Source organism: Macaca nemestrina, chromosome 3, assembly GCF_043159975.1.
Source record: "Macaca nemestrina isolate mMacNem1 chromosome 3, mMacNem.hap1, whole genome shotgun sequence".
Classification (NCBI taxonomy): domain Eukaryota; kingdom Metazoa; phylum Chordata; class Mammalia; order Primates; family Cercopithecidae; genus Macaca; species Macaca nemestrina.
Genome location: NC_092127.1, coordinates 47,301,624 through 47,329,569, shown reverse-complemented (window position 1 = coordinate 47,329,569; position 27,946 = coordinate 47,301,624). Strand labels below are relative to the sequence as shown.

The 27,946-nt window shown below is 35.0% G+C and overlaps 1 protein-coding gene across 12 annotated transcripts in view; it reads right to left on the bottom strand.

Annotated features, from left to right (window-relative positions):
* The window catches only part of LOC105493295 (inositol polyphosphate-4-phosphatase type II B), an 822,839-nt gene that overhangs the window by 116,456 nt on the left and 678,437 nt on the right, over positions 1–27,946 (bottom strand). For all 12 annotated transcript variants that reach the window (XM_011760836.3, XM_011760835.3, XM_011760841.3 and 9 more), the window contains 2 exons: positions 17,824–18,027; positions 3,573–3,729 (listed from right to left, as the gene is read on the bottom strand). In XM_011760836.3, coding sequence (XP_011759138.1) covers positions 3,573–3,729; positions 17,824–18,027 — 361 coding nt within the window. The remainder of the gene's footprint in view (positions 1–3,572; positions 3,730–17,823; positions 18,028–27,946) is intronic.

The window sequence follows — 27,946 nt, the reverse complement described above, 5'->3', positions numbered from 1 at the left end:
TTTTGGAATGTAGTAATATGTTATATAATATCAAACTTCACAGAAACAAGAAATTACAATATGACATTTTCACCCACAGTGGCATGAAATAAGTGAAAATATTTAAGGCTGAGAGGATTGTAATTAGGAGGGTGCTTTTAGATCCTGTTAGTTACAGAGTGCCTTTTGTTATAGAGAACCGTCAACATTTTTCTATCCATCCAGATGTTGATTTCTAAATGCTGTTCTCCAATAAAATGAAACCAGGGTTTTTTAGAAATTGGCTGAACCTGAAGCTGGGGTAGGGAAAATATAAGATGAGCCTAGAGCTTCTTATGGTGCCAAAGAGGAATGCAGTGAGTAAAAAAAGTAAGAAAATCAGTAAGGGAAATAAGAAAGTAAGGGAGTAAACAACATATGGTAGGATGTTGTCAGAAGGACACAGAAATCAGTCTGAATAAGAGAGAACAACTTGAGTCCAAAATAAATAATATTAGTATTGGATTCTTAACCAAATAAAGTAAGTATTCAAACAAGAAGAAAAGATTTTGAATGTTGTCACCACAAGGAATGATAAACGTTTAAAGTGATGAATACGGTAATTACTCTAATGAATATGGTAATAAAGGAGCACACGGGGTTTTACCCCAAAATATGGCTCCCTGATATAATGAATATTTTGAACTACAGGCCCTTGGAGATCAACAGATGCTAGAACAGACTTTTCCTATCTACATAAAGACCGGGCAAACCGACAAAGGAGAAGAGTTGTTTCTCCTCTGCCTTGGCTCCATGTCTCTTAATCTTCTACCTCTTCAAAAGCACAGGCTGAAGTTGCCTTAACTGCTTAAAGCCCAGATCTTCAAAAACAAAAAAACAAAAATCCAAAAAACAATTTCTTGTGATCCATTCCTTGAGTTTCTATTAACTGAACCCATATCCCAGGAGGAAGACTAAAGTCGTCAACAAACCTGGACATATTTTTGTCACAAACCAACAGGTTCAACAGACCACTGTATGTTCTTCAAGCCCATTAAATTATCCTAAAAATTATTTGCTTTCTTCCTAAAATCATCCACACTACCTCTCCTCTCCCTTTCCCTTTACATGTTGGATATATAAGCATCTGTACCCCATTAAGATACTAGGCAATCACTGTGTGATTCTCCCCTTACACATGATAGCAATAAATTTATATTCCTTTTCTCTTACAAATCTGCCTTTCTATGAGTTAATTTTTCAATAACTTTTCAGAAGGCAAAAGGAGAAGCTTTTCATTCACCCACACATACACATACATTCAGACAACACAGTGAACCCCATAAAAATGTACAATTATTATGTGTCAAATATAATTAAAATTTAAGTTAAAAATAAGTATTCATGAGTCCACATTGATATTAAAAAATGGATAAATAAATACATAGGAGAGAGTGGGCAACTCTTCCTTACAAAATAATTCCAGTTCTCACAATCTAATTTATGAGAAAATATCTGAAATTTAGTTAAAGACTTAGAGAATCAAAGGTGCTTATATGTTAATTATAGCACTATGATAGTACTTAAAAATCTAAAATAATGGCTTCTATTTTGATGAATCCATTTACAGTCATTATAATATTCGTTCTGGAGAATGGTTATGAGGAAATATTCAGACAAAAGTAACACATTTCACACATTTAAATAGTGACTTCTCCTAAAAAGAATTCTAACACAAGAAAGAATTGATGATGACTGAAATAAACATAGATAATAAGAAAATAAATTAGTGGGTAATATGTTGTAGTTTGACTCTAACCATCCACAACATTGATCTAGTTGTGAATTCTACTTTTGCAGCAACTTCTACTTGGTTTTAGACTATATCTACACAATGTCTCATATTCAAATAAAAATGACTCATCTTATCTTACAAATGATTTATCTACCAAATATTTTACCTTTTAAAATGCATTTTGATTGCCCAGATGCAGTCTTCTGGTGAAATATAAGATAAACACACACACACACACACACACACACACACTCTATAATTTCAAATATTTTGGAATTTTATTGTCTTCAGTGAGAAGTTTTGGCAACATTGAACAAAAAAATGTAACAAAATCCAGTGTCCCTTATCTTATTTCTGCTAAAAAATAATATGTCTTGAAAAAAATCTATCAATGGACATAGTCACTAAAATGAATTCTTCTTACCTCATTTTCTAGAGGACAGCAGTGTTTGGCCCATACTAGATAATCAATATATGTTCAATTAAAGAAAATTGAAGTATGCTATTTCTTTATGACATAGCTATGACAAGCTTTCATTTTGATTCATGTAAAGTTATGAAACTAGACAAGATTCATTAACTAATAAAAACTGGTATTATTAACAACAGAAAATCCCTACATACAGTTAGATCAAGTAGGTGTGAACATAAAGAACATTAGCATAAATGTTTCGCCTATATGAATGTATGACAGAGGAAGAGGGACCATCTACAATAAGAATACTTTAGGAAGCCATAGCTTACAATATAATTTAGAAATGGTTCTACTGTTAATCAAGTGATGAAAGATTGATGTTTGAGATAATTAAACTCCTGACAAAAATGTGAGTAATGAAAAATCAGGAAAACAAATTGAGGAAACATAAATCTAATTTTATAAATATTTCTATTTTCTTATGACTCTTTTTAAAGTAAAAGAAGTAACAGATTTCAGAAGAAGAGAGTAGGATAATATTGCTTATTCTCCACAAACACTTAAGGTACCCAGCAAAAAAGTCTGACTCAACCCTAATAGCAGTTCCTACTGCCATAAAGAGATGTAAACATTTGTCTTGGTTTTTGTGGCAACATTAATCAAACATTAATCAAATCAACAAAAAGAAAATTTCAAAACCATTTATAGGGACACACCTGTAGTTAAAATTTTGTTTGTATTTTCTAGCCAACTTTGTAATAAGGTATACATTTGAAAGTATCTGCCTACCTATCTACCTACCTACTCACCTATCTCTCCACAGAAAAACACATGCACTCACATGTATATGCATGTATATGTGTGTGCATGGTTTCACGAAAATCTAGATTTATCATATATTTTTTAGAGCAATATGCTGACATGTTCCTTACAATCAAATCTTTCTATATGTTTTGGAGATAATTTACACAAATATTTCTCAGAATAATGCAAAAGTCATCCTATCTGATTACACTCTGTTAAGAAACCACTGTGAGATACTGTGTCTGATACGCCTCTAAGTTTCTAAGAGTTAAGTGCAGATGCTTATTTATCCTTCAAAAAAATTTTGGAGGAATGTGTAAAGGTAGGTTAAACTATGTCAGATCCTTAAAACACTTTTCTTTTTTCAAGGTTTTTTATGTGGTAAGAGAATAAAAAAAAGAACATTGCTAGCAGTTCCGAAAACACAACTGAGATGCAATTTGATAAATAGCCTTCCATCATCCAAGCCAGAGCTGTGGCAAAGCATGCTATCAGCACTTTCATCAAAGACACTATTGACTCCTCTTTTTCTATCTCATTTTATCATGACTTTCTCATTTTGTTTACTCAGTAAATGATTGGGGAATTAAGATTTCTTACCTCTTGGGTGAGAGGGGATGGAGTCTGCTAACGAAGGTTCCTTTTCTCCATCATTGTTGCTGCCACTGCCTTCACTGCCGCCATCTCTTTCAATCAGTTTATCCACCATAGCAATAATGCAGTTCAGGCTCTTCCCTACGTTGGCCCACACCCTGTCCTGAAAAAAGCATGAATATCACTACATATTTTTATCACAAAAACAAGATAAGGTAAAGTCAGATAAATCTATTTTAGAGAAGCATTTGGAAGGGTAGTCATTAGATGCAGATGGAGTAGCTCTAAATTCCCATTAACTTGGTCAGACTATGGATATATAATAAATATATGTTCTCTTAATAAAGCAAAAATGAAGTATTATGAATCTTTTTATTTAGTACATTATTTTCACTCTGTCATAAAGAAATGACCATCATACAATATTAATCCATAATAGAGCACAAATTATGATATTTTAAATGGAAGATATCTATTCTCTTTATCAACACTTATTACGAAAGCAAAGACACACCAATATTTTTAAAGAATGGCCTCCTCTTGTGTTAGAAATTCTTGGAGTATTTTTGGTTATATATATATATATATATATATATATATATATATATATATATTCACAGTAGCATTAAGTATATTCACATTGTCATGCACCCATTACTAGCATCCACTTCCAGAACTTTTTCATCTTCCTAGACTGAAACTCTATACCCCTTACACATGAATTTCAAATTCCTTCCTCTTCCAGCCCTTGGCAACCATCATTCTGCTTTCTGTCCCTGTGAATGTGACTATTCTAGGTACTAGAAATTCTGGAAGTATAGTCTTTAGACCACTTCTAACAGAATAGCCCGGAAAATTAGTACGCAGATCCCTGGGTCCCACCAATTGAATCAGAAACCCTGGGAGGAAAGCACAATAAATTGAAATTTTGACAAATTCCTCAGATACTTCTGACCATACTGTCTTATAACTTCTGCTTAATATTATACACTAGAGCTACATAATAAGTCATTTTGAGTGATTTATTTCCCAGGAAGCAACCTGTACCACTAACGGGCCTCTTTGCCACTAATCTTCCCAGTTCTCATTAGTAGCAATTTTTGCTTCAGGTAATGCATGCAACTGAATTGTTTGATTCACAAAATTGCTATTATTAATTGTTTAAATACTATTTTTAATATATATATCACGATAGAAGACTGCCATTCGTCACTTCCTTCGTGCTTCTCTTCCTATATCATCTAGCTCTGACTCCTAATTTCTCTCTCCAGGCATAATATCCAGACAGATTTATGGTGTTTTCCCTGCATCATACCACAGAACAACCTTTCAGTGGGTGCTTTCTCTATAAAAGAGGTATCTCAGGAACATGGAGTACCACTTAATGTAAAGATAGTACTAAATTATAGTATTTCCTTAGTGGTTTGTATATTTTTTCTCAAATGTACTTTTTTTTTGCCTAAGCTAATTTTGCTACTTCATAAACATACAAATTAATTTTGGAAAGGATACATCAAGGAATAGAAACTAAAGTTGAATTGAGATTATGTGATGGCTATCTTGTAAAGACGGAGTGTACAGACATGCCTACTTTAGCTGAGGAAGTAATAGGGTTTTAAAGAAAAGCAGAACATTCAAAGTTAGCACAGGTAATTTTGGATCCTTATGTGACATGCTACCTAGGAGACATTGAGAAAAGTACTTCATCCTGGGGAAGCCCAGTCGTCTCAGTTGGAATGATAATTCTTGCTCTAACTACTTCAGCAAACTACAATGGGAGCCAAATGTTGTGTTTTCTATGACGGCACTTGTTAAAATTATTACCATTTGGCAAAATCACATCCAAAACTTCCTGGCTTTCCTAAGTGAATCAAGCTTTCCCCTCACCCTGTAATCCTGAGTGGGAAGTATTCTATTAACCACATGTGATTATAACTATCTTTCCCCTAAAGTCAGATCTTTCCACAAAGAATTGAAAGCACTTTACCTCTAAGAAAAATTTAAACACCAACTACATCCATAGATTACATCATCATCTGCCTGTTGTCTGAGAAAATGATGTAAAGGAACCTCTGAGCCATAAACCAGGAGAGCTAAGGAAGCTTATTTATTCCAGGAGGAAATGCTGGGGAAAGGTAAGTAACCAGATGGTCTTGACATGAGTTGGATTGGGATTTGGTGAGGAGCTTCCATTCTGGAGCACAATAACAAACTCATGGCCTCTCTTTTGAATGTGTCTTAATCATTACTACCAACTGCATCTTTAAGGTGATCAAATTGAAAAATGAAACAACTCTCCAGCTAAAACTGGAAATCAACTCTGCTACTGAGGAAAAAAAAGGGGGAGCAGATTCCTCTCAATTTTTCAGATTAGCTTTCTACATAAGTTGTCAACTCTCTTCCTATTGTCCATGTTGAAAGCAACTTGTGTGTGTGTTTATGTGTGTGTGTGCGCGTATGTGACACAGTTGGCTCACTGCAGCCTTGATCTCCCGATCAAATGATCAAATGATCAAATGATCCTCCCACCGCAGTCTCCCAAGTAGCTGGGACCACAAGTGCGCCACCAAGCCTAAGTAATTTTTGTAATTTTTGCAGAGATGGGGTTTTACTAGGTTGCCCAGACTGATCTTGAACTCCTGGGCTCAAGTGATCCACCCACCTCAGCCTCCCAAAGTGCTGGGATTACAAGTGGGAGCCACTGCACCTCCGGGAACTTTATATTTTGATCAAAGATCAAGTCGCATTGCATGTTGCTTTTCTTACATAAAGGAATGTAAGAGATAGATCAACTTATCTTAATCACATCTCTGAAGAGCCTGAAAATAAAGGTATTTAAAAGATAATTTGACATTCACACGTATGTATTGTTCTTCCTTTCCAAACAGCTCAGGTTATAAGATTTCGCTGGTAGAAAAGTCACCTTTGTAGCCTGCAAAGAGATCTTTGTTGGTCTGAGGAGCAAAATGAAGCATGTTCATTGGCTAAAACCAATCAGCACGTCATAAAGGGCTATATACGGTAGGCAGAATAAAAAAAATTTAGTCATTAATGTTTAGAGGACACAAGATGAGACAAATATTTGTTGGGGGTGGGAAGTTGAGCAGTCTCTTCTGTGATACTAATACACAATTAATGCATAATCAAATTTTTGCTTGAGGGGACACTCAACAGCAGACCCTAAGCAGACTCCTTCTATTCCTTGTCTGTTGGAGAGGAAATGCTGCCTATCTGGTGGTAAGAGAATTCAGCCTTGCTGGTCATGGCCTCCTTCTCTTTTATGGCCTTTACTAAGTCGTTATTACTACTTAGTAGCAGTTAATAAAGTTATTGATGTGTGTTTCTGTCTCTAATATTAGACTGAGTTATTTGAGAACTGTGTTCTTGGTTTGTGGCACAGGGCCTGGCTCTCAGGAATTTTTGTTGGAGGAAAGGAAAGAAGGCAGGTGGAGAAAGAGGGAGGAAGTAAGAGAGGGAAGAGAAGGAGATGACTCCAAAGACAGATGAAAGGCTATATTTATATTCATTTTGTATATGCACACTAGCTAATTTAATGTTCAAAAGCCACCAAATAAGGTTACTGTTATTGACTCAGTTTTTAGAGATAAAGGACTTCTTGTAAGAGATGTTTAATAACATTCAACATTAAAATGGTATAAATGGACTAGAACTTCCATTCGGTTTGGTTCCAAAGATTTGATTCTCCCACTATGATTTTCCACAGAAATGGGGTACACAGTGGAACAAACTATGCAGGAAAAAAAAAAAAACAGAATAAAGGAGCCCAGGAAGGGTGAGGTAGAGGTGTGTGCCACCTTACAGGAGCAAGACTAGGTTTTAGTTATCTGAGACTTAAATGTGAGAAGAGATAAGTCTACAAAATGAACTGGTTGGTCCCATCCCATGTACCCTCAAGTCTGAGATCAAAGGTGTCTTACAAGCAGGGATAGTGCTCTATCATTTGGTTAAAGGGTCATTCAGTTTGGCACAAAGGACATAAGTGACCTGCATTAATAAAGGAGTATCAGGATCAAGGCCCCAGATCCATTCATGTGACCAGGATATAGAGCAGGGTGCAGATAACAAGGAGGAAAGATAATTATTCAATTACTAGGAGACTGGAGTACATGGTAGTCAATTGTTTTGAAACTTGGTTGCTAGAGAAGGGTAAGAAAGATTTTTAAAGGGAAGCCTTGGATATCTGAGTTTTTTCTTAAACAAGCCCCTTTCCATTATATCTCTGTGAAAACATACACAGAGGAAAGTTACCAGCACAAATACATTCTCATTCTGATGATTTTTACTCACTGTGCCAGTCCACTGGGGAAATGCCTTGTGCCTAGATTGCTGGTATGGGGCTAGGGCCTACTCTTCTTTCTTCTCTACTAAAATCACACAATTAGTTTCAGATTGCTCCCATGATGAAGAAAGGCTGATTAGAGGGAAGACAATAGTAGCATACGAATGTGGCTGCAGTACGTGGTGCTTCCAGCCCCTCCAGATCCTGCTTAGCTCCCCGCCAAAATGAGAGGATTAAAAACTACTACCACCTATCAGAGAAATGGATTGCTGGGCCTTTTCCCCAGAAATAGTAGCCATCATCTTGCTAGGTCCCCTACTGTATGAAAGAAGTAATGGGGAATCGGTAGGTTAAAGTCTAATCTTTATTCAGTGGAGCCTAATTGGTATATTTAACCTCCATGGAGCCTTCACAACAACCCTACTCCTTGGAGGTGAACTGGCTATAAACTTTTCCTGGTCAATGAGGGCATAGAGTCAGTGGGGAACCAGCAGCAATATTTATTTCACTCTGAGTCAGGCGCTCTTTTATTTCTGGGTTACAACCTAAGCTAACATGCAGGTCAAACCCACTGGCAGTAGATGCAGAAATGTTGACAGATGTAGCCACGGGGACATTACACCTGGCAGAGTGAGCCATGAAGGCAGGCAGCATGATGGTGACTCAGCATGTCACACAATTATGAGTTTAGTAGCATCAAGAGAAATCCTGACTGCTTTGGAACAGTATATATTTTAAGTTAAAAAATATATTCCATAATGCTTAGCTGAACAACTTTTTCTAAGGCCAATTTTTGATCAGAAAGAATGTGAACACTAAGCCAGAGCTGATATAGATGTACAAAATAGCCCTGATATATCTATATTTCCGGAATAATTTCTCACTTGTCAGTATCAATTTCTGAGGACTTCAATTAGAAACAGTCAGTGAATTAACAAGGCCAATCCCATCTTTAAAAAGAAGCTTCCATTTATCCTTGATTTTGACAGACAGCAATATGCTCTATACTGGCCAAGGTCTGTAATACTGAAAACCTTTGTTCTTTCAAGAGCTGGATAGCTTTTCTCCCTAAACCCTTTATCCAGACTGTTAGGTAAATTGAGTTGCACTTAAAATATTCTGTGTTTCAAACTGGCAAGTGTATAGCCCATGGTATCTGTCTCTTTCACACACACTCACACCCACACACACACACACCCCACATATCAACATACACACATCAACACACACACACACATTCACTAAAAATAGCCAGACATGTAAACATCCACCAGATGGGATTCCCCGATCTTTGCTTCCTATTGGTCCTCCTGCTTTAACTTCACCTATTTCCTCATGTAAAAATACCTGACCTTCATCTCCCAGTAACTACATTCAGTTTAAAATTCACTCCTGGCCTCATCTTGAAAACAAATCCCCTGTAACAGAAATGGACTCAATTAGCCATTGTTTCTCCAATTTTGACCTCTCCATATTCCCCTGGCTTGGATTTTTCCCATGCCTATATTATTGGCTATCACAAAATCAGGTCTATCTATAAGTGCCACATTAATCTTCACTGATCACCCTCCTCATCTGATTATTTCTAATCAAAAGCAGGCTTAGTATTATAGCCAATATTACATTCTTCTGTCAGCCTGTACATCTATAGTTGGGTAGACCTAGATAATCCTTATTTCTCATTAGTCTTCAAAATGAAACTTTCATCCAGATGTCTTCTTGTGGTCTTAGAAACATGCTGTTACATTAAATCAACATATATTTACTAGACATCTGCTATACACCAGTTCAGTGCTAAACATCAAAGATTTGAAGGAAACTTTGGAAGAGCTAATATTTCTAATATCTTGAAACATGTTGGCTTTTATACCTAGTATACTTTCTCCATTATCTTCCATCAATCTAAATTCTTCCCCTTTCAAATCTCACCATCTCCAAGAATGTTTCATGCTTCTCTCCTTTCTCTTTGCCTAACATGCTTTTTTTTCTTTTTAATAAACTGTGTGCTCTATAAATGAAATGACTATTATTTTTTAATCATTTTATTCTCATGTCTTGGTCCTAGAGAGGAAATGGATGAATAAAAGAAGAATGGATACAGGAATAAAAGAAAGAAAAAGGGGGTGATTCCTCCATCTTTTCTGACTGTCACATAACCACTCTCTGAATATTTTTGGCAATTTTAAATTTCATAATTTCTTCTTCTTCCTTTATTTTTAGAGATAAGATCTCCCTCTGTTGCCCAGACCAGAATGCAGTGGGGCGATCATAGCTCACTGCAACCTCGAACACCTAGGCTTAAGCAATCTTCCTGCGTCAGTCTCCCAAGTAACTGGGACGACAGGTGTCTGCCACCACACTTGGATTGGCATTTTTAATGTGTATCACACAACCACTTGCATCCTTGGAATATCTTTCAATACCTCTGTTCATTTTATGAGTGCTAGTCATCTTACTTAAATGAGACGATATGACTGTTAAGGTCTGGTTTCATATAAGTGCCTATACCACTGCTGCACACTGTTTATACTTATTGAATATCTATTGACTGACTTACTAATCTGTTATTTGGTAGTAAAAAGAAATGATACTATGAGAAGTTCTCATTACATGCATCTTCAAATTGAATTTAGAACCAAGTTCCTACTCTGAATGGCTACATTCAACCTAATAAATGCCACATCATGCTAACGCTTTCAATTCAGTGCAAATATTAAACAAAGCATTTGTTTAATAATAAGTGAAAAAACTCCACTGATTGACTAAAGCTTTTAACTTTAAATTGGTAACTGGATGCTATCTGCACACCATTAGATACTTGCACAACTGGTTGAATTGTATGACATTATCAGTTAGTGTGCTGTGCACAACCATTTTCAAACACTAATTCTTTTTAATTGTATGTACCTTAATAAATCAAGCCAACAGTCTGCCTATATACACCATAGTGTTTCCTTTACTTATTCACTAAATTTTGGAGTTACAAATTTTCTGTTTGGGAAACAATAACTCATTATTCAAAATAAAATATATTAAACTTTGAGGGCACTTGATTTGAATGTAATAATACATTTCTAAAGTGTATGTATGCAGGTTTGCACATTCATTATACACAGGCACATCAAAATACCTGATATTGAACCAGGCGTTATAAATGTATAGAAAATATCCAAGGGAGATGATGGTATCCAATACAGAACTGCAGGAAAATCATTACATTATTTTACATAATCATTACATTATTTCATTATATTAATAGAAATAAACTATCTATTAAAATACAGGTTTGAATTGGAGGACGAGCTGCTGATTCAGCAAGTCTATCCATTCACTTATTCCTACATTAACTCTGAAAAAGACATTGAGCTAGGATGTATAGGATATGTTAGGTGTTATAAAAGAGGGGACTGAAGGTGAAAATATTAACTGCATGTGGGAAAATCTAGAAATTGGCAGGATTTCATGAATATGCATGTACATAAAGATCTCATCAGGGGTTTCTTTTCTTTAATAGAACACTTGTGCATTTTAATGGACAGTCATGAACTTTGCTTAATCACCTTTTGTGGACCTTCATATTGGATAACTATTCAAAGCACATTTCTCTGGGGTGATACAGACTGGAGAAGTTCAGGAATGTTTCCCATCCATCAAGAAAACAGAGGATAGAACACATTCAGTTTCCATATAGGGAACAACTGGCCCCATTCTCCCTGCCTTTGACTGCCCTTTCTGATGGTGACAGTGAATGCTTTGAGTGTTCCCCCCTCCTTTTAAGATTAACAAAACCATACAACCCTATTATGTGTGACTTAGGGATAAAAAAAATAAAAAGCTGAGACAAGGGGCAAATAGTTGCTTTCAATTTATATTTGCTGGGAAACATCTGAAGAAATTATTTCTGTGTAACTAGAACCTTTGTAATCTGCACATGAATAATTAAATAAAGTTGCCACCACCGGTTTCTGGAGGCTTCTGAAGTCCTTCATTAGTCATGATCTTAGCTTTGGTCATCTCTGATTTTCTGTGTCTATCTTGAATTTTACCACTTTCTATATTTGAAGATATTTTGAAGATGACTTAAATAGTCACTACAGAGTTGATTAAGACACTAGGAAATATGCACTAGGGAGAGGGGGATATTTTGCAGATGGCTAGAATAGTCATCTTAGAGCTAATTAAGATACTGGGAAATAAGAACTAAGAAGAGAAGGACATAACTGGGTACTCTTCACTGGAGGGGAGAAACAAAATCCTCAAAAGGACTCATGAATTATAGTGGGAGAAAAGCTACTGGACATAGGGCAGAATTATATTAAGTTGAAATATTCTGTTTCAAAATAAGAAGACAAATAAAAATAACCATCTACCGACAAATTTCAAAGACATTAATTTATTCTATAAATGTGTATTGAGTACCTTTTGTGTTCACACGCTTCACTAACTGTGTAAATGCAACAGTGAATGAGACATTGTTTTTTTCCTATTAGAGCTTATAAAGTTCATGAACACATGGAGAAAACAGACATATAAACAACTGATTATAATCAGTGTTCACTAGGCTATGTGTTCATGTAATATAAGAATAATGCTTCATTATACAAAATGATTTGAAGTTGGATATATATATACATATATACTAATATATATACACACATATATATGCATCTGTCTATCACTTACAAAATTTGGAAGTAAATGGCCACATTTTAGTAGAGATAATACTCATTTAGGTTCCCAAGTTATAAGGTGTTGCTTTGAAAAAGTTTAATCATAGATTAATATCAAGTAGTCTATAAAAATTTGTTACTTCTAAAGAATGTGAATGATTTATCTCCTTATTAAGATCAGGACAATGGTTTTAAATCACAGGTAGCCAATTAGATAACTGAACAAAATCTTTTGAATGTTAATTTTCACAGGTACCTCTGCATTATGCATGTTCTCAATGTTTTTCTGTAGAGGTAGTTTTCTAAGATGGACAGAGTAGTTGGACAAGAGAAGTTGAGAATATAGATCACTATAGATTTCCTCTGGAGATACCTGGCTAAATATGCTTTGTCCTCAACAATTAACAATGCTTGCAACTGTCTATGCTCACTGCTACCAATTATGGCAGTATAAATAGCTCTTCAATACTCCTGTCAAGCTTGATGCCCTTATGCCTAGTGTTCCATTATTGGAATGCTAAGCATGCTGAGTTATTTATATCCTACTGCTCAAGGTCATCGCCAAGGTCTGATTTTTCACTCATGCAGAAATTTAAAAATTGCAACCTCAGGAATAAATGGGTTAAGCATTCACATTTGCTGTAGGCATCATTAGAGAATAGTATAGTACAAAATGAACTGTATAAAATTTGTAAGGAATATATCAGAAGATGGTTCATATAAATCATATTCCCAAACACAATCTTTGGTAGTATTGAGTTACAGAATGGCCATAAATTTTTAGGTTATCTATGGAGTTTATTAATAGGATGTTTTACATAAATATTACTATAAATTTGTGTTATTGTTTCTAAAGTCTATAGAATTATTGAAAAATTAATATGGATGGATCATCCATTGTGTTTATGTAACATAAACACATTTAACATAATAAGAAATAGCAAATGTTTGCCTAGCTTAAGAATGAAGACTAAAATTTTAAATTTGGTTTATATTTGTAACATGAAAGGAATTAATTGGATAATTTGGATGCTGAAATGCCACTTGATATAGAAATGTATTCAATTAAAAATGGGCTTTGTATATGTCTAAATACTAAGAATTGTTTTTCACTTTGCTAGAATAGATCAGAATACAAAGGATCAGAAGTTTCTTTTTAAACAATTGATTTGAATAGAAGTAGGCAGATTTAGCCCTTAACCTATAGTAACTTTGAAATTAAATCACAGTGTTCCACAGAATTTCAGAATTATTAGAAACCACAAAAACTAGGTCAACTTAATAGTTTGGTTAAATGACATGCTTTCATATTTTGGACAAACTAATCTTGGAATCCCAGCTGCTGGAAGCATCTGTTGCAGAGATGTAGAGAAAGAAAAGTAATATGTCATCTTAACTGGCTAAAAGAGAATGCTATGTTAGTCTATTCCTTGGCACAGATTGTTAGACAAAACCAAATATTCCTTTGGGGTTTAATTGTTTACTAACTTTTCAGGAAAATAAACCCTTGAAGCATTCCTTTATTTAATAAGTAAAATTCAGCAAATAATGGACTTTTTTGTAAACATTCATTTTAGTTTCAATCTTTACCATATTTACTATATAATTATTACCCAGATTCATATGCCATCAATTTTGTCAACAAAACAAGTTGAAAAGAGAAAGGACAGCCTCATAGTGATTTAGAGTGGACAGGATTCTCTTTTTTGACTTCAAAAGAATGGTTCTTACCTGCATCAACCGGGTAGGATTTAAGAGTAATCTAATAACATTTATTTGCTTGTCAAATACTTATTATAAGAAGCTAAATACAATTGTCCAAGTTGGGTAATTATTACAGTCACTATCAGAAATTAAGTAAAACAAACAAAAAATGCTTAATAGAGTTACTGTAACCTTATTTGCAAACATAAGCCAATTTAAGTGATCAGGGAGTATCTTCACATAATATCACAGAAACCCAATTAAATTAATTTAAAATACTGAATTACTTCCAGCGTTGACTAGACTTGTAATCAGCACTGAAACTTTTCTAACAACTAATTAAAAAGGGAGTACACAAAGTTATGTTTCTAATTCATTTAATGCCACAGTCTCTAAAAGCATTTTCAATTAGCTACATTTTCTTTAGTTTTGCTCAATTTATCAAAGTTAGATAAAGCTTTGAGAATAATGTTAAATGGTTATGACTCTGGTGAAATATTGTTTCTATCTTTTTATAAGGGATTTTTATCCCCTGATGAAGGAATGTTTTCAGTAGAAAGTGGATGCTAAGGAAAATCGATGAAAATGTTATACACCAATCAAACTCGGTTATTGTTTGCAAAGAGAGTAAAATTATAATAGAAGGAGAGAATTAGAAGTAACTTTTCTGAGTGGGAAAGATTCTTCTTGTAATTATGGTAAATTTAGACAAAGCTTTTATATGCTTTCCAGAAACGACGAGTTCTGAAGGAGGCTTAGAAATGACAGGAAAGGAGACGCAGAGAGTAATGCAACCCTTCATTATTACCCGACTCCTTTTGCCTTTTGAAGGACAGCAAGAGAAACTGAGATGTCACCCCTTCATCAACTGGGGAAAAGAATCAGGAAGACGTTTTTCCTGGTGTGAAGACGAGCAAAATATTCCCAAAAGAACAATGAATGCTAAACAAACAACCATGCCAGCTGGTACTCCAGCCTTGGCTGGCCCATCACAAAGCCTCAAATTTTTCACATTACTCATAAGCTCAAGTACTCATTTCTTCGGTGCCTATTTGAAACCTTCACCACTCACTTCCTCCAGTCCTCCCCATCTTTTTCTCTTAGTACAGGATTGTACTTTACTGACAAAAGCAGCCATCCAGCCCCACCAACCCTCACATCTTCACATCCTCCCTGCAGTCTCAGGAGAAGGGCCTGTTCTTCCACCTGGGCCCTACCATTGACTTTCTTCCTTCTCTTGTAAGGACCTTGCTCCATCAGTTATCACCTCTGTGCCTCTCACATAGCCTTTGGAATATAACATGCTCAAATTTTACTCACTTTAAAAGAAAACATGTAAATAACTAATAATAATCACAGGCACGAACACACACACTGACTACCTCTCTCTGTATGTCAGCTATTATGTCCCATCTAAAAGGCCACCCCTTCCTCTTTCTTGAATGGTTAACTTATACTCAGATTTAAATCTCCAGAGTTACTTCTGGAAACACCACTATGGCTACCACATTCTTGCTGTATCCCATGTACATCTCTAAGGCTGCACTGCGATTGCCATTTGTCTTTCTACAGCACTGAATAGGCTGTGGAGTAACTGAGGGCCCAGGTTGTTCACCTGTGTCCCCAGTATGTGGCACAGTGAATAAGGCAGAACAGGTACTCAGTAACACTGGAGGGATTAGTTCTCTGTAAACCTTCTCAACTAATGATACAGTCCCCACTTTCTTCCTTCTTTGCCCATCATAAGACAGTTCTGGACTTAACATTTTGAGTTGAAGTCATATTAGCAGAAACTGTCTTCTATCAAGTCTCTTTCTAAGCTTTGTTGCAAAATGTTGTAACTATTTGTTAACATATTTTTATCTATCACTAGACTCTGAGCTGCAAGAAGTAAGGATCTAACATTACTTGCCTTCCTACTTGAAATACTTACTAAATAAAAGGTTTCAAAAATTATCTAAAGAAAAGGAAACAAGGAAGGAAGGAGAGGGACTATTTTCAACAGGAGGAGGGGGTCAAGGTGAGGAGGAGGGTTTGTAAAGCATAGTGAGTTAAAATGAGGGGGAAAAATTCCAAAATTCTCACTTGATTTAATATAAAATGGCAATTATTTGTCAAAAGGTTAATACTGGATGTTTATTAAAATATATCTTCCTTTCTGTATACACTTGAACTCTTCAAAATTCACAGTCCATATTGTACCACATATCTAATTCCCCCACTTATCTCAAGGGATAGTATTAATCTTCATAACAAGATTATATACTTTATATTACTTAAGAAACATACAACAATAATACTAAAGTAATATAATACATTTGCCTTGGCCTTTCCAGGAAATGGAGCATCATAACATGGGTAAATCATTGATTTCATGACCACTCTAAGAGCTAACAGAACATGTGCTGTTATTTTCATTTTACAGTTGAGAAAATTGAACTTCGGAGAGGTTAAGAGGTGTGTACACTTGGAACTGTGAAAAAAAATTGAAGAAGGTGAAGGTAAAAGGGAGAAAGAAATATTTGCTCTTTGAAAATGCTTCATTGGGAGAAACACAATTTTAATCACCAACGACAAACACTTACTCAGCATTTACCTCTTGGAGTCCAGCTCTGTCTTTTTTGTGATAGAAATTTTAGCAAAAGAAAAAGCAGGCATCACCTCACAGCCTTTCAGATAACATTTTTTTTTTGAGAGGCCTGTGCCTTTTAAGTAATTTACTCCCCAAATATTCTTAAAAGTCTAGGGTGGCAATAAGTAATTGTTAACTAAAAACTTAACATCTAATACAGCTAATACACTATTTTTTTGTTAAACATATGATACGGTAATAGATTTCCCTTTGTGTGTGTGTGTGTGTGTGTGTGTGTGTGTGTAATATGCATATACTTTGGAGAATTCTTGAATAATTTATATGTATCGATTCAGTAATAATACCCCATTCCTCTGCCACGGTGAACCTTCACGTTTCTCCCGTCGTATTTGGCCCAACTAGAATCTCTCTCACCATATTTATTTCCTTTGTTTATTCATCTTTCCTAGTTATTTTTTCATATCCTTCTATGGGGCCATTCTTCTGTAAATTTTAGAGCACCTAGAGCAGCATCTTACATTATAGAATCTTGAGTGAGAGAAATTTGCGAAATATCTATGTCTACAGTCATTTAAATGTGAATACTTTAAAACAGTACTTCCAGAACCAAAACACTGGATTGCAACAATGAAAATACTTGTTGCATCCAAGTAGTAGTAACATGGAGGATTTGTTAATCTTTTTCTAAAAAATAACTTTCATGTTTTATATAGCTTGGCAATAAATAAGGAAACATAGAGTCTTGTAACTGTGGCATCTTTGATGAGAGATTCTCGCTTATACATATAATTCATTGGCTAGCAAATAAATTTTATCAGGATTTCAACTTCCAAAAAATATTGCCCCTAAGGAAAAATGTGACCTATTTATCCACAATCTGTGTTATAACTTTTTTCCATTTTTTAAAATGAAAAGCAGAGTTATCTGATCATTCCTACCTTATTTCTCATTGCTAAACATTGAGAGGCACGTGATATACAAGAGACTTACCCACTCTTCCTCATCGTAGTCTGAATGATGTGGTATGGAGTCCTGCCGTCTCATCAGTGGGGGTTGCTCTTGGGGACTGCTCTCCTCTGTGCTGCTCTTAGGAGATGGGGGTTTCTTAAGAACACCGCCTGGCCTTGCGGTGTAGAGTGCTAAAAGAGCACTCCTGACAAGTTGATCCTTGAAGGCATGTACAAAAAGCTCTGTCTGGAAAGAAATGGACAAGGATTAGAAACACCTTGGTAGGCATCTCAGCATAGAGCTGTGAAAAGGTCAATTGCAGATTTGTTGGCACTTAAGCGGTGTGTATGGTGGAAAAAGTACAGACACCAAAGAGAGAAAATGATTCATACCAATCAATGGAAAATAGTTTGGTTTTGGGATGCTGCCAAGGCCTTAAGTCCTCCTGTTTTAAAGTTAATGCTGAGGTTTTAAATGTACTATAAACACCATCTGTCTCCTCAACCTTCTCCCTTTCAGTTTCACAAATCCTGTCTTTGGAGATGAATTTCACTGGGGATAATCATTTGAACAACATCTACCTGCGGCAGCTTTCAAGTCATTCCAAACACTCCTGAAAAGAAAATGTAATCAGGCTATGTATATCTTATTAAAACCGCAATTACTTTTGCATCAGTCTAATATATTTTAAACAGTTAAAGACTAAAGAAAGACATACATCCTTAAAGAAGGAGATTATTTTTTAGTATCATAAAAAGATTTCAACAATAGTAGAAATGGCATGGGTAGACTTCTTCATGAAAACATCGGGCCTGTATTCCTTATTATCACCTCCTAAATGCTCTCTTCCACTAAATTGTTTCAGTAATGCTTAATGTTAAAGAGGTTACTGTGAAACTTGGCTTGTAGATTTTACAAGCTGGTGGCAAATACCTAGTAAGTACTATAGCAATGAAGGCTTCCCAACAATAAAGAACTTTACAGCTGTACTTGCAATTTCCTGATGAAATGTTTAACAGTTGCACCCTGTAATAGACTAAAGGGTGCAGTAATGAGTACACTTAGCATGCATGTGGCCTAACAATCTGTTCAAAGAGTAGAGATGTAAGTCAAGTAATGGCCCATATTGTTAACATATTCATCCTCTGTAATCTCTTAGGAAGGGACCCTTTAACCCATAGCATTATACTGAATCATAATTGATATTGCCCCCATTTAATGAGACAGTCTTGATAATGCTGGCTTCACCAGTGATATAACTCGACAGCATTATTTCTCGGTGCACTCTCAATATGCAGTCAACAGTTCCAAGCCTATCTAGTAGTCACTAAATTATCTCTAAATCTTCTTGTTTTAAGCATCAGCAACTAAAGAAAACCCGTTAAGCCCCATGCAAAACAAGTGTCCAATAAGACTCTGTTATATATGCATAGTTACTTATTTGCCATACATCATAAAATTCTAGACGTGAAAGGGATCTTAAAGTTGACCACTTCTTTAACCAAGTTGAGAAAACTAACAAAGAACTGTGGTGATACATTTTAGGGAATACCGCGTATTGGCAGCACAAATGGAACAGGAATGAAGTTTTCTAACCAATCATCAGCTTTCTCCCTTATTCCACACTACTCACCACCTGCCATAAAACTAGATGTTTCTGTCCTTCTTCCTCTTCTTCCCTAACTCCTACTTTCCAAGTGTTTTGAACATCTACCAGTTCTCATAATTAAATGTGCTTATAATGCCTGTGTAACTACTTTACTGCTAAATTTTGTTGACTATTTTAAACACCCTGTTATTAGCCACATTAAAGCCACTTTGCAGGTGAGAAAACAAAACACGAAAAACATAATTTATAAGAATAAAAGGTTGAAAAATATTTCAGAATAAATAAGAAAAACAAAATAAAAAGCAGTTTATACTAGATAGGCACAAAAAGAAGTGTTCACTGGTGTTCACAATGAAGTATTAAAATGAGAATGAAAGATATAAAAAACTGATGGAAAAATTGGCTAGACAGTACTCAAACAAGTCAGTGTAGTCATAGCAAAATGAGGAAACATGTTATTTACATAATTTTTTATACAGCATGGATGTGCTTATCAGTGTGACTTTAAATATTAAAAACGTGAATTTACTCCCATTCAGCTTAACTAAACAATTTCTCTGTTGATGGTTTCAATAAATTCTTTTGATTTATTTTTAGAGCCAAACAACTTGCCTTCTTTGAATTCCTGCTACTACATTTCAAGTCTCCACAATACTCATATAATTGCCATGTAGCTAAATATTCATTCACACTCAATGAAATCTTCCCTAGCACTTGTAATCACCATCATTTTCTTTCCATCACACGCGCATGCCGAGATTCCACTTCATTTATTCAAATCTCATTTGAGTTGATTTACCACCAAAGGCCAGGGAGATCATGCAGGAGGGTCTTACAGTTTTAAAACCCAGAATTTTTTTTGGATAACTGAATACAAGGCTTACGATCTTAAACATAATAATAGCTAATCTTTGTCTGTACTGACAAAATTTATCTGACTTCTTGGAAACTCTCTGGATCACCAGCATCCTGTGTATAGAATCACATTTTTTAGAAAATACCCAAATGTCCCATTGTTATATCCATGTAACCCAAAAAAAATTTTAATTTTTTTGACCAGCACTACTTAGTGATGTAGACCAATGTAGACTACTGATGTTTTGCAGTCAAAGAAATCAGCTTGAAAAGATTAATGTAGTCACGAAATCCCAATACAGCTGTATACAGTAGTCCCTCTGTGTCTGGGGTTTTGCTTTCCCATGGTTTAGTTACCTGTGGTCAACCTTGGTCTGAAAATATTAAGTGAAAAAAAAAGAAAAAAGAAGAAAGAAAAAATTAAATAGAAAATTCCAGAAATAAATAATTCATAAATTTTAAGTTGTGCAGCTGTTCTGAGTCGAGTGATGAAATTTTGTGCTGTCTTGCCTCAGATTGCCTGGGATATAAATCGCCCAGTATATCTATGCTATATATATTACTAGCCCATTAGTCACTTAGGTGCCATCTGGGTCACCAGATCAACTGTCACGTTATTGTAGTGCTTGTGTTCAAGTAGCCTTGACGTAGAAGACTGACACTACATCATTCCCCAAACTTTATCTCATCACGTAGACATTGTACCATCTAACATCATCACAAGAAGACACGTGAGTACAGTACAAGAAGATATTTTGAGAGAAACCACATTTACATAACTTTCATTATAGTATATTGTTATAATTGTTTTGATTATTAGTTCATGTTAGTCTTTTACTGTGCCTAATTTTAAATTAAACTTTATCATAGCTATGTGCATGTAGGAAAAAACAGTATAAACAGGGCTTGGTACTATCAGGGATTTCAGGCATCCACTGAGTATCCACTTGGAACATATTCCTGTGGATAAGGGGGAACTATTGTATTGCTGTTCTTGCAACTGGGATGATACTAGAAAAGCTGAAGTCATGGAAAGGATGTGACCATATCACCAAGTTGCCTATTGACTTCTGAAAAACCTTTTTCTTTTCTCATTTAGTTTGAACTACATTAAATGAAAAAAGAAATGGTATCTAAATGTTATCGTAAGAGTAGGCCAAACAATTTATTTAAAATATCAGCTTAATAATATTGTGCAAAAAGAATAAACTCTGAATGTAAGGCAGATCTATTTTATTTTTTCATATTAGAAAATGAAAGAAATGTTACCTTAAAAAATGAAATGTTTTCTAGCCTTCTGACATTTTTCCAATTCATATCCCCATACAACTATTCTTCAAAGCAACACACAGAATTATCTGCAAGTATAAAACTACTAAAAATTACTTCTCCTGGGGATGAGTGAAGAGAATTTCCAGTTTCCTGAATATTAATGGCAGAGGAATAGTTAGGACATGTTCATTTAAAACCACTCTTTTTCACTAGAGAGCTCAACAAATTAAGTGAAGTTCTATTCTACTTAGAAATCTCCTTATTTTTGCTGAAAAAAATTTAAAGCAATGCCTCATTCCATCTGTAATACAGAAGCAGCCAATGGCATATGCAAGTGATTATTTTAGTAATCATCTATGCAGCAAGAAAGAATCCTATTTATTTTGATATTTGATATTTTGAAATTACTTGATATAGGAATAGTACTATACTCTGTCATTAGTGCACTGATGTATATTCAACATTCCCTAAAGGAAAGCTAGACTAAAAGCTAGGAGGATACTTAACATCTGGGCAGCTCATATATATATTATCAGTTTGCCCTTGGAAAAATCACATAACCATTTTTCCTAGTTTGCACAAAATTACAGTGCCTACCTGTGAAACTCTTATGAGAGTTCATTGCAAACTCTCAAGTTCACTCTTTAATGGTCTTCTTTGTATTTATTATTGTATTTTATTTTTATTTTTTATTTTTATTGTAGAGACAGGGTCTCACTATGTTGCCCAGGCAGGTCTGAAACTCCTGGCCTTAAGTGATCTTCCTGTCTCACCTTCCCAAACTGCTAGGATTAAAAATGTGAGCTACTGTGCCCATCCTAATGCTTCTCTTTCTTCATTGACCTTTTCAACTTCTTTTCTTGACTCATCATTCTCTGTTCACCCAAAATGTGGTAAGTCAGCCCACAAGGGACCTTAAATCACTTTCTCAAAAGCACTTTTTTCATTGGTGAGGTAATCCATTTTACCATAGCTTCAACTGTCATCCTTACACCAAGGTCTAATAAATCCATCTCTATTCACCTTCTGAACCAGCTCTATCAACTGTTTCCACTGAAAAGCCCTTAGAGTTCAGAAATGCCAGGCTGAACTCAATATTATGTTGTTGTTCTTTTATTTTCAGTAATTTTGTTCTTTCAAGATTTTCCATTTGAGTAGTATCATTAGTATTCAACAACTCAGAGTCCAAACCTCTGAATTATCTTCACTAATGCCTATTTTCTGGATTAGTCAGCAATTTATTCTACTTATACCTTTACAATAATTTCAAAACTCTATCCTTACTTTACATTTCCACAGCTAGTCCCAGTTAAGATCCTTTCTACATTCCATAGGGATACTTTCCACAGTCTCTTTATTGGTTGGTTCACTTTAACTTGTCTTTCCTTTACGATGTTATCAAAGGCCACCAATGTTAAAATATACACTCCTGAGTTCCAACCTTGAACTACAATACAAATACAAATATAAATGAGAATTTGTATTTTTAGCCAAGTCCCCCAGAAGCATTACTTTTATTTTGTGATGCCCAGTAATATTCAATAATTCAAATCCAGTGTCTTAACTCAGCCTATGTATTGTTATAAGGATGACCTTCACAAAACATGTATCTAATCCTTCCTCATTCAACAGCCTTCTCAGTGCCAACAGAATAACATTTCTCTTGAATCAATAACTAGGTGTTAGATGATCAAATTATATGGTGTTTCTTAAGCTACGAAACATTGCTGAAACATTCACATTTCCAAAGTGTGCAAATAATTGTGTACATAACAGTGACGCATGAAAGTTGCAGGTCCATATCCTCCTCTACTCTTTTTATCCTCAGCCTTTTCAATTTTAGCTGTTCTGGCAGGTGGCTAAGGGCATCTCATGATAGTCGGAATTTGCATTTTTCTAATGGTAAATGATGCTGGGCAACTTTTCATATGTTTATTTACCATTCATAAGTCTTCTTTGGTGAAGTATATTTTTAATTCTTTTGCCCATTTTTAGTTGAGCTGTTTGTCATCCAATAAACATACATTAAAAACATAAAAATATACATATATGCCAATAAACATACATTAAAAACAGCTCAACATCACTGATCATTAGAGAAACACAAGTCAAAACCACAATGAGATACTGTCTTATGCCAGTCAAAATGGCGATTATTAAAAAGTTGAGGAACAACAGATGCAGGCAAGGCTGTGGAGAAATAGGAACACTTTTACACTGTTGGTGGGAATGTAAATTAGTTCAACCATTGTGGAAGACAGTAGTGTGGCAACTACTCAAAGACCTAGAACCAGAAATACCATCTGATCCAGCAATCTAATTACTGGGTATCTAGCCAAAGGAATATAAATCATTCTATAATAAAGATACATGGACGTGTATGTTCATTGCACAACTATTCACAATAGCAAAGACATGGAATCAACCCAAATGCCCATCAATGATAGACTGGATAAAGAAAATGTAGTACATATACACCATGGAATACTATACAGTTACAAAAAGAACAAGATCATGTCCTTTACAGGGACATGGACGGAGCTGGAAGCCATTATCCTCAGCAAACACACACAGGAACAGAAAACCAAATGCTACATGTTCTCACTTATAAATGGGAGTTGAACGATGAAAACACATGGACACAGGGAGGGAAACAACACACACTGGGGCCTTTGGGAGGATGGTATGGTAGGGAGGGAGAGCATCAGGATAAATAGCTAATGCACGCAGTGCTTCATACCTAGGTGATACGTTGGTCTTTGCTACACTAGTATGTTAAAAAGGACATAATACATTGGTATTATTTTTGTTTGGAAGAGTAAATATGTTTGAGAAACATGTTTGAATTAAATAAAAAATCTATTCACGTATTTACCATTTCTGGCATTGCCTATTCTTTTGTGTACATTCAAATTTCTACTGGTATCATTTCCTTATTCTTGAAGACTTTCCTTTATGATTTGTTGTAGCAGAAATCTGTTACGAAATTTTTCAGCTTTTGTTTGCCTGAAATGGTCTTCATTTCACCTTTATTTCTGAGAGTTAGCAGGATTTTTTTTTTTTTCCAGTAGCTTGAGGATGTGACTTTATTTTCTTCTGGCTTGTATAAAGCCTAATAAGAAGTCTGCTATCATTCTTTTTGGTGAATGTCCACGAAACATGTGCCCTTTTTTCTTTTATTTCTTGGTTGTTTTCACAATGTTTTTCAGTAAGTTGATTATGATGTACCTGAGTTTATTTTTCTATATTTATTCTGTGTGGAGTATATTGAGCTTCTTGGGTCTGTAGTTTCATTAAATGTTGAAAAAATGTGACCGTGTTTTCTGCCAATATCTTTATGCTTCCCTCTCTCCCTTTTTTGTCATTTCTGTTTATATGCCTTGATTTTTCTTCTGGTCATGGATCATATTTTCCTGCTTCATTGCATGCTTAGTATGTGCTTATTGGATGGCAGGCATTTTGACTTTACATTTTTGGTTGACAGATTGTATTGCATTCCTTTAAATAATGTTGGATTTTCTATGGCAAAGTAAAATTACTCGGAATCAGTGGAATCCTTTCAAGCCTTGTTTTCAAACCTTGTTATGGTAGACTAAGAGCAGCCTCTAATCTAAGACTAATTTAGTCCCACTACTAGGGCCATATACTTCTGAGGCCTTTAGTCAATTCCTGGTGTATTAAAAGGTCTTATCACTTTACTGGTGGAAAGATAAACTATTATCGGGCCTGTGTGACCCCAGGAATTGCTTTATAAGCTTATTCCCAATATTTATTTCTGTGGACATGGGTAGTTTATTCTCATGCATGCACAGATTGGTACTCATAAAGAGTAAAAGGCACTCATTTACAGATCTCCAGGGTTCCTTCTGTGTGCAGCTCCTTACTCTCTGGTACTCTGCTTTGTGAATTCTGGCAATCTTGGCCTCCCAAACTCTAATCTCTGTCTCTTCACCTTGAGAAGAGAGTGTTTAGGTTCCTTTTTGCTACAGCCTAGGAACTGCCCTAGGAAGAAATCTAGATAGCTATAAGAATCACATAATTTGTTACCTATTTTCCAGTGCTTAAAAACCATTATGTCTACATTTTGTCCACTTTCTTGTTGTTTAAGTTGGGAGGGTCCATGTTACTCCATCATAAACAGCAGAAGCTCTGATTCCATAAATTTTGTATGTAGTCTCATTGTCAATATTATCTTACATTGTTATCTTTGTTCTTCTTATCGTACAATTTTCTAATAAATTTTGTTTATTGCACACTATCACTTATTTCACCAATTAAATAATTACCATCTAAAGGCAATTATGAAAAACAGAAACATAAGTTCTATCCTGAAATTTCATTTTTACCTAAACCATTTATTCTCAAGTTTTCTTAGACTCCAAATACATACATTCATCAACCTTAAAAAAACAAACAAAATTTCTACTCATTAAGTTCTTTCCCACAGTTTGGAACTGGGATAGACCTAGGAGTGGTTATAGTGAATAAACAATAAAAAAGTTATTCTCAGTCTTAAATAATCAGCATAACATTCTTCTCTCTATTACGTGTATCTTAACTTCTTAGCACACTAGCTGCCTGGCATTGCTGTTACAGAAAACAACATTTCTTGAAAAAATCCTGATTGTATATGTTTCAGAATACAATAGTTTTTATTTTTCTTTGAATATAATAGAATGTTTTGGTATAGTATATTGAGGTTGAAAGAATAGTAGGCATTATAAGCTATGAGAATTTCTCAAATATGCTGTGAGTATAGCCTCTAACATTTGCAATAAAGGCCATTATTTAACTATTTAACAAATGCAATATTGCAAAACACCCCCATTCTTTTAAATTCTTAGGTTGTAAAAATTAAGAGCCATATCTATGTAGTATTTGTCATATAGCATCAAGTACAATACAACACACAATTAAGTGCTCAATAGGGCTTTTTGATGAGCAGGATAATAATGACTTTCTAAAAAAGGTCTATCAATCTCAATGGAATAGAGAAAGTGATGGGTGTTTGAACGCTAATATCACACAGATTTCTGAACTACGAGAGACACCTAAACACTGTCCACCTTCAGGCCTTTAAAAATATTATTTATTTTAGTTTGAATTTATTTTATCTCTTCTTTGTTTTTCCTTCACAGAATTGCACACTTTTAGTCTGAGAAAAAAGGAAATGCATGTTTATCTCACTCTATTATTAACCTTTCATACTGTGTGTTAAAATTTTGGTCTATCTTTTGCCTTTTTTTGTTGGAATTATTCAGATAAACTCAGTTTGCCTTTTGTTAGATTCTTACACCATAAGATTATACTATTTCTTTAATATTTTCATGAACTAATATGCAATAACCAAACCCGGGTTATTCATAAGAAGGCATACCAAGAATGTTAAAATTATAATACAATTTAACTGAGTTTGTGCATATTAGAACATGAAACATTAAATGTATTCATTTTTTTGTGAAATTTTAGCAGTACTCCTTCCCTGCCCCAACATTTGTTTCCTTAGTCCTATGTACAAGCATCTATATAGCAGACTGAAGATACAGCATACTGGCCAAGCTCACAGAATCTGGAGCCAAAAACACAAGGTGTGTGAGTAAATTTAATACTTCTCTGCCTCAGTTTCCTCAACTGTGTAAAATAAGGCTACTCACAACACTTACTTCATAGAATTAGGAAGACTAAATGTTAAAATAATATTATCCACCGCATGGAACTCTGAAAATTGAAGAGCTTATAAGACTATCTCAGAGTTATTAAGCCACCAATAAATGCTAGCTATTACTGTCACTTCATCATCATAACCACTACTATCAAGAGTCTTGGAGTTCCTGGGAAGAACAGGCCTGTGTTTTATTCCCTTTTTCTACCTTTTGTGTTGAGCACAGTGACTGGAAAATAATATGAATTCAGGAATTATTTTTAGTTTATAAATTGTGTGTGTTTGTCTCTACCAACAGTGTTTAGATGGATGGAATTTTGGCTGGGGAGCCCTATCCATGTGCCTTGGTTCTCAGTAGCAGTAGAGATGATGTAAATTACCTTTGGATCTACAAATATTGCCTACTCAAAGACTCCTGGAATATGACCTCTCAGCAAGTTGAATTTTTCTGTTGCCACTTGCTTTTCCCCCAGACTATATGCTTAATTGACAATGATTTAATGGCTATTGTCTTCAGGTGCAATGGCTTACCTACGAGGAGAGACGTCATCTCATCGCAAAATAGAATACCTCCTTCTTCACTGCCCTGGGCTGCCCTTAGCTTTTCCCAGGTGCCCCAAGTCTACAACAGTAAACTCTTCCATGTTCAGGTGCTCAAAGGCTATGAAACCTTTACATTTCCCTGATAAGCATGAATATAGATAACTCCTTAATGTCTTGAATATGCTATATGGATAAGTCCCTAAGAAAACAACTTTAGGTACCTA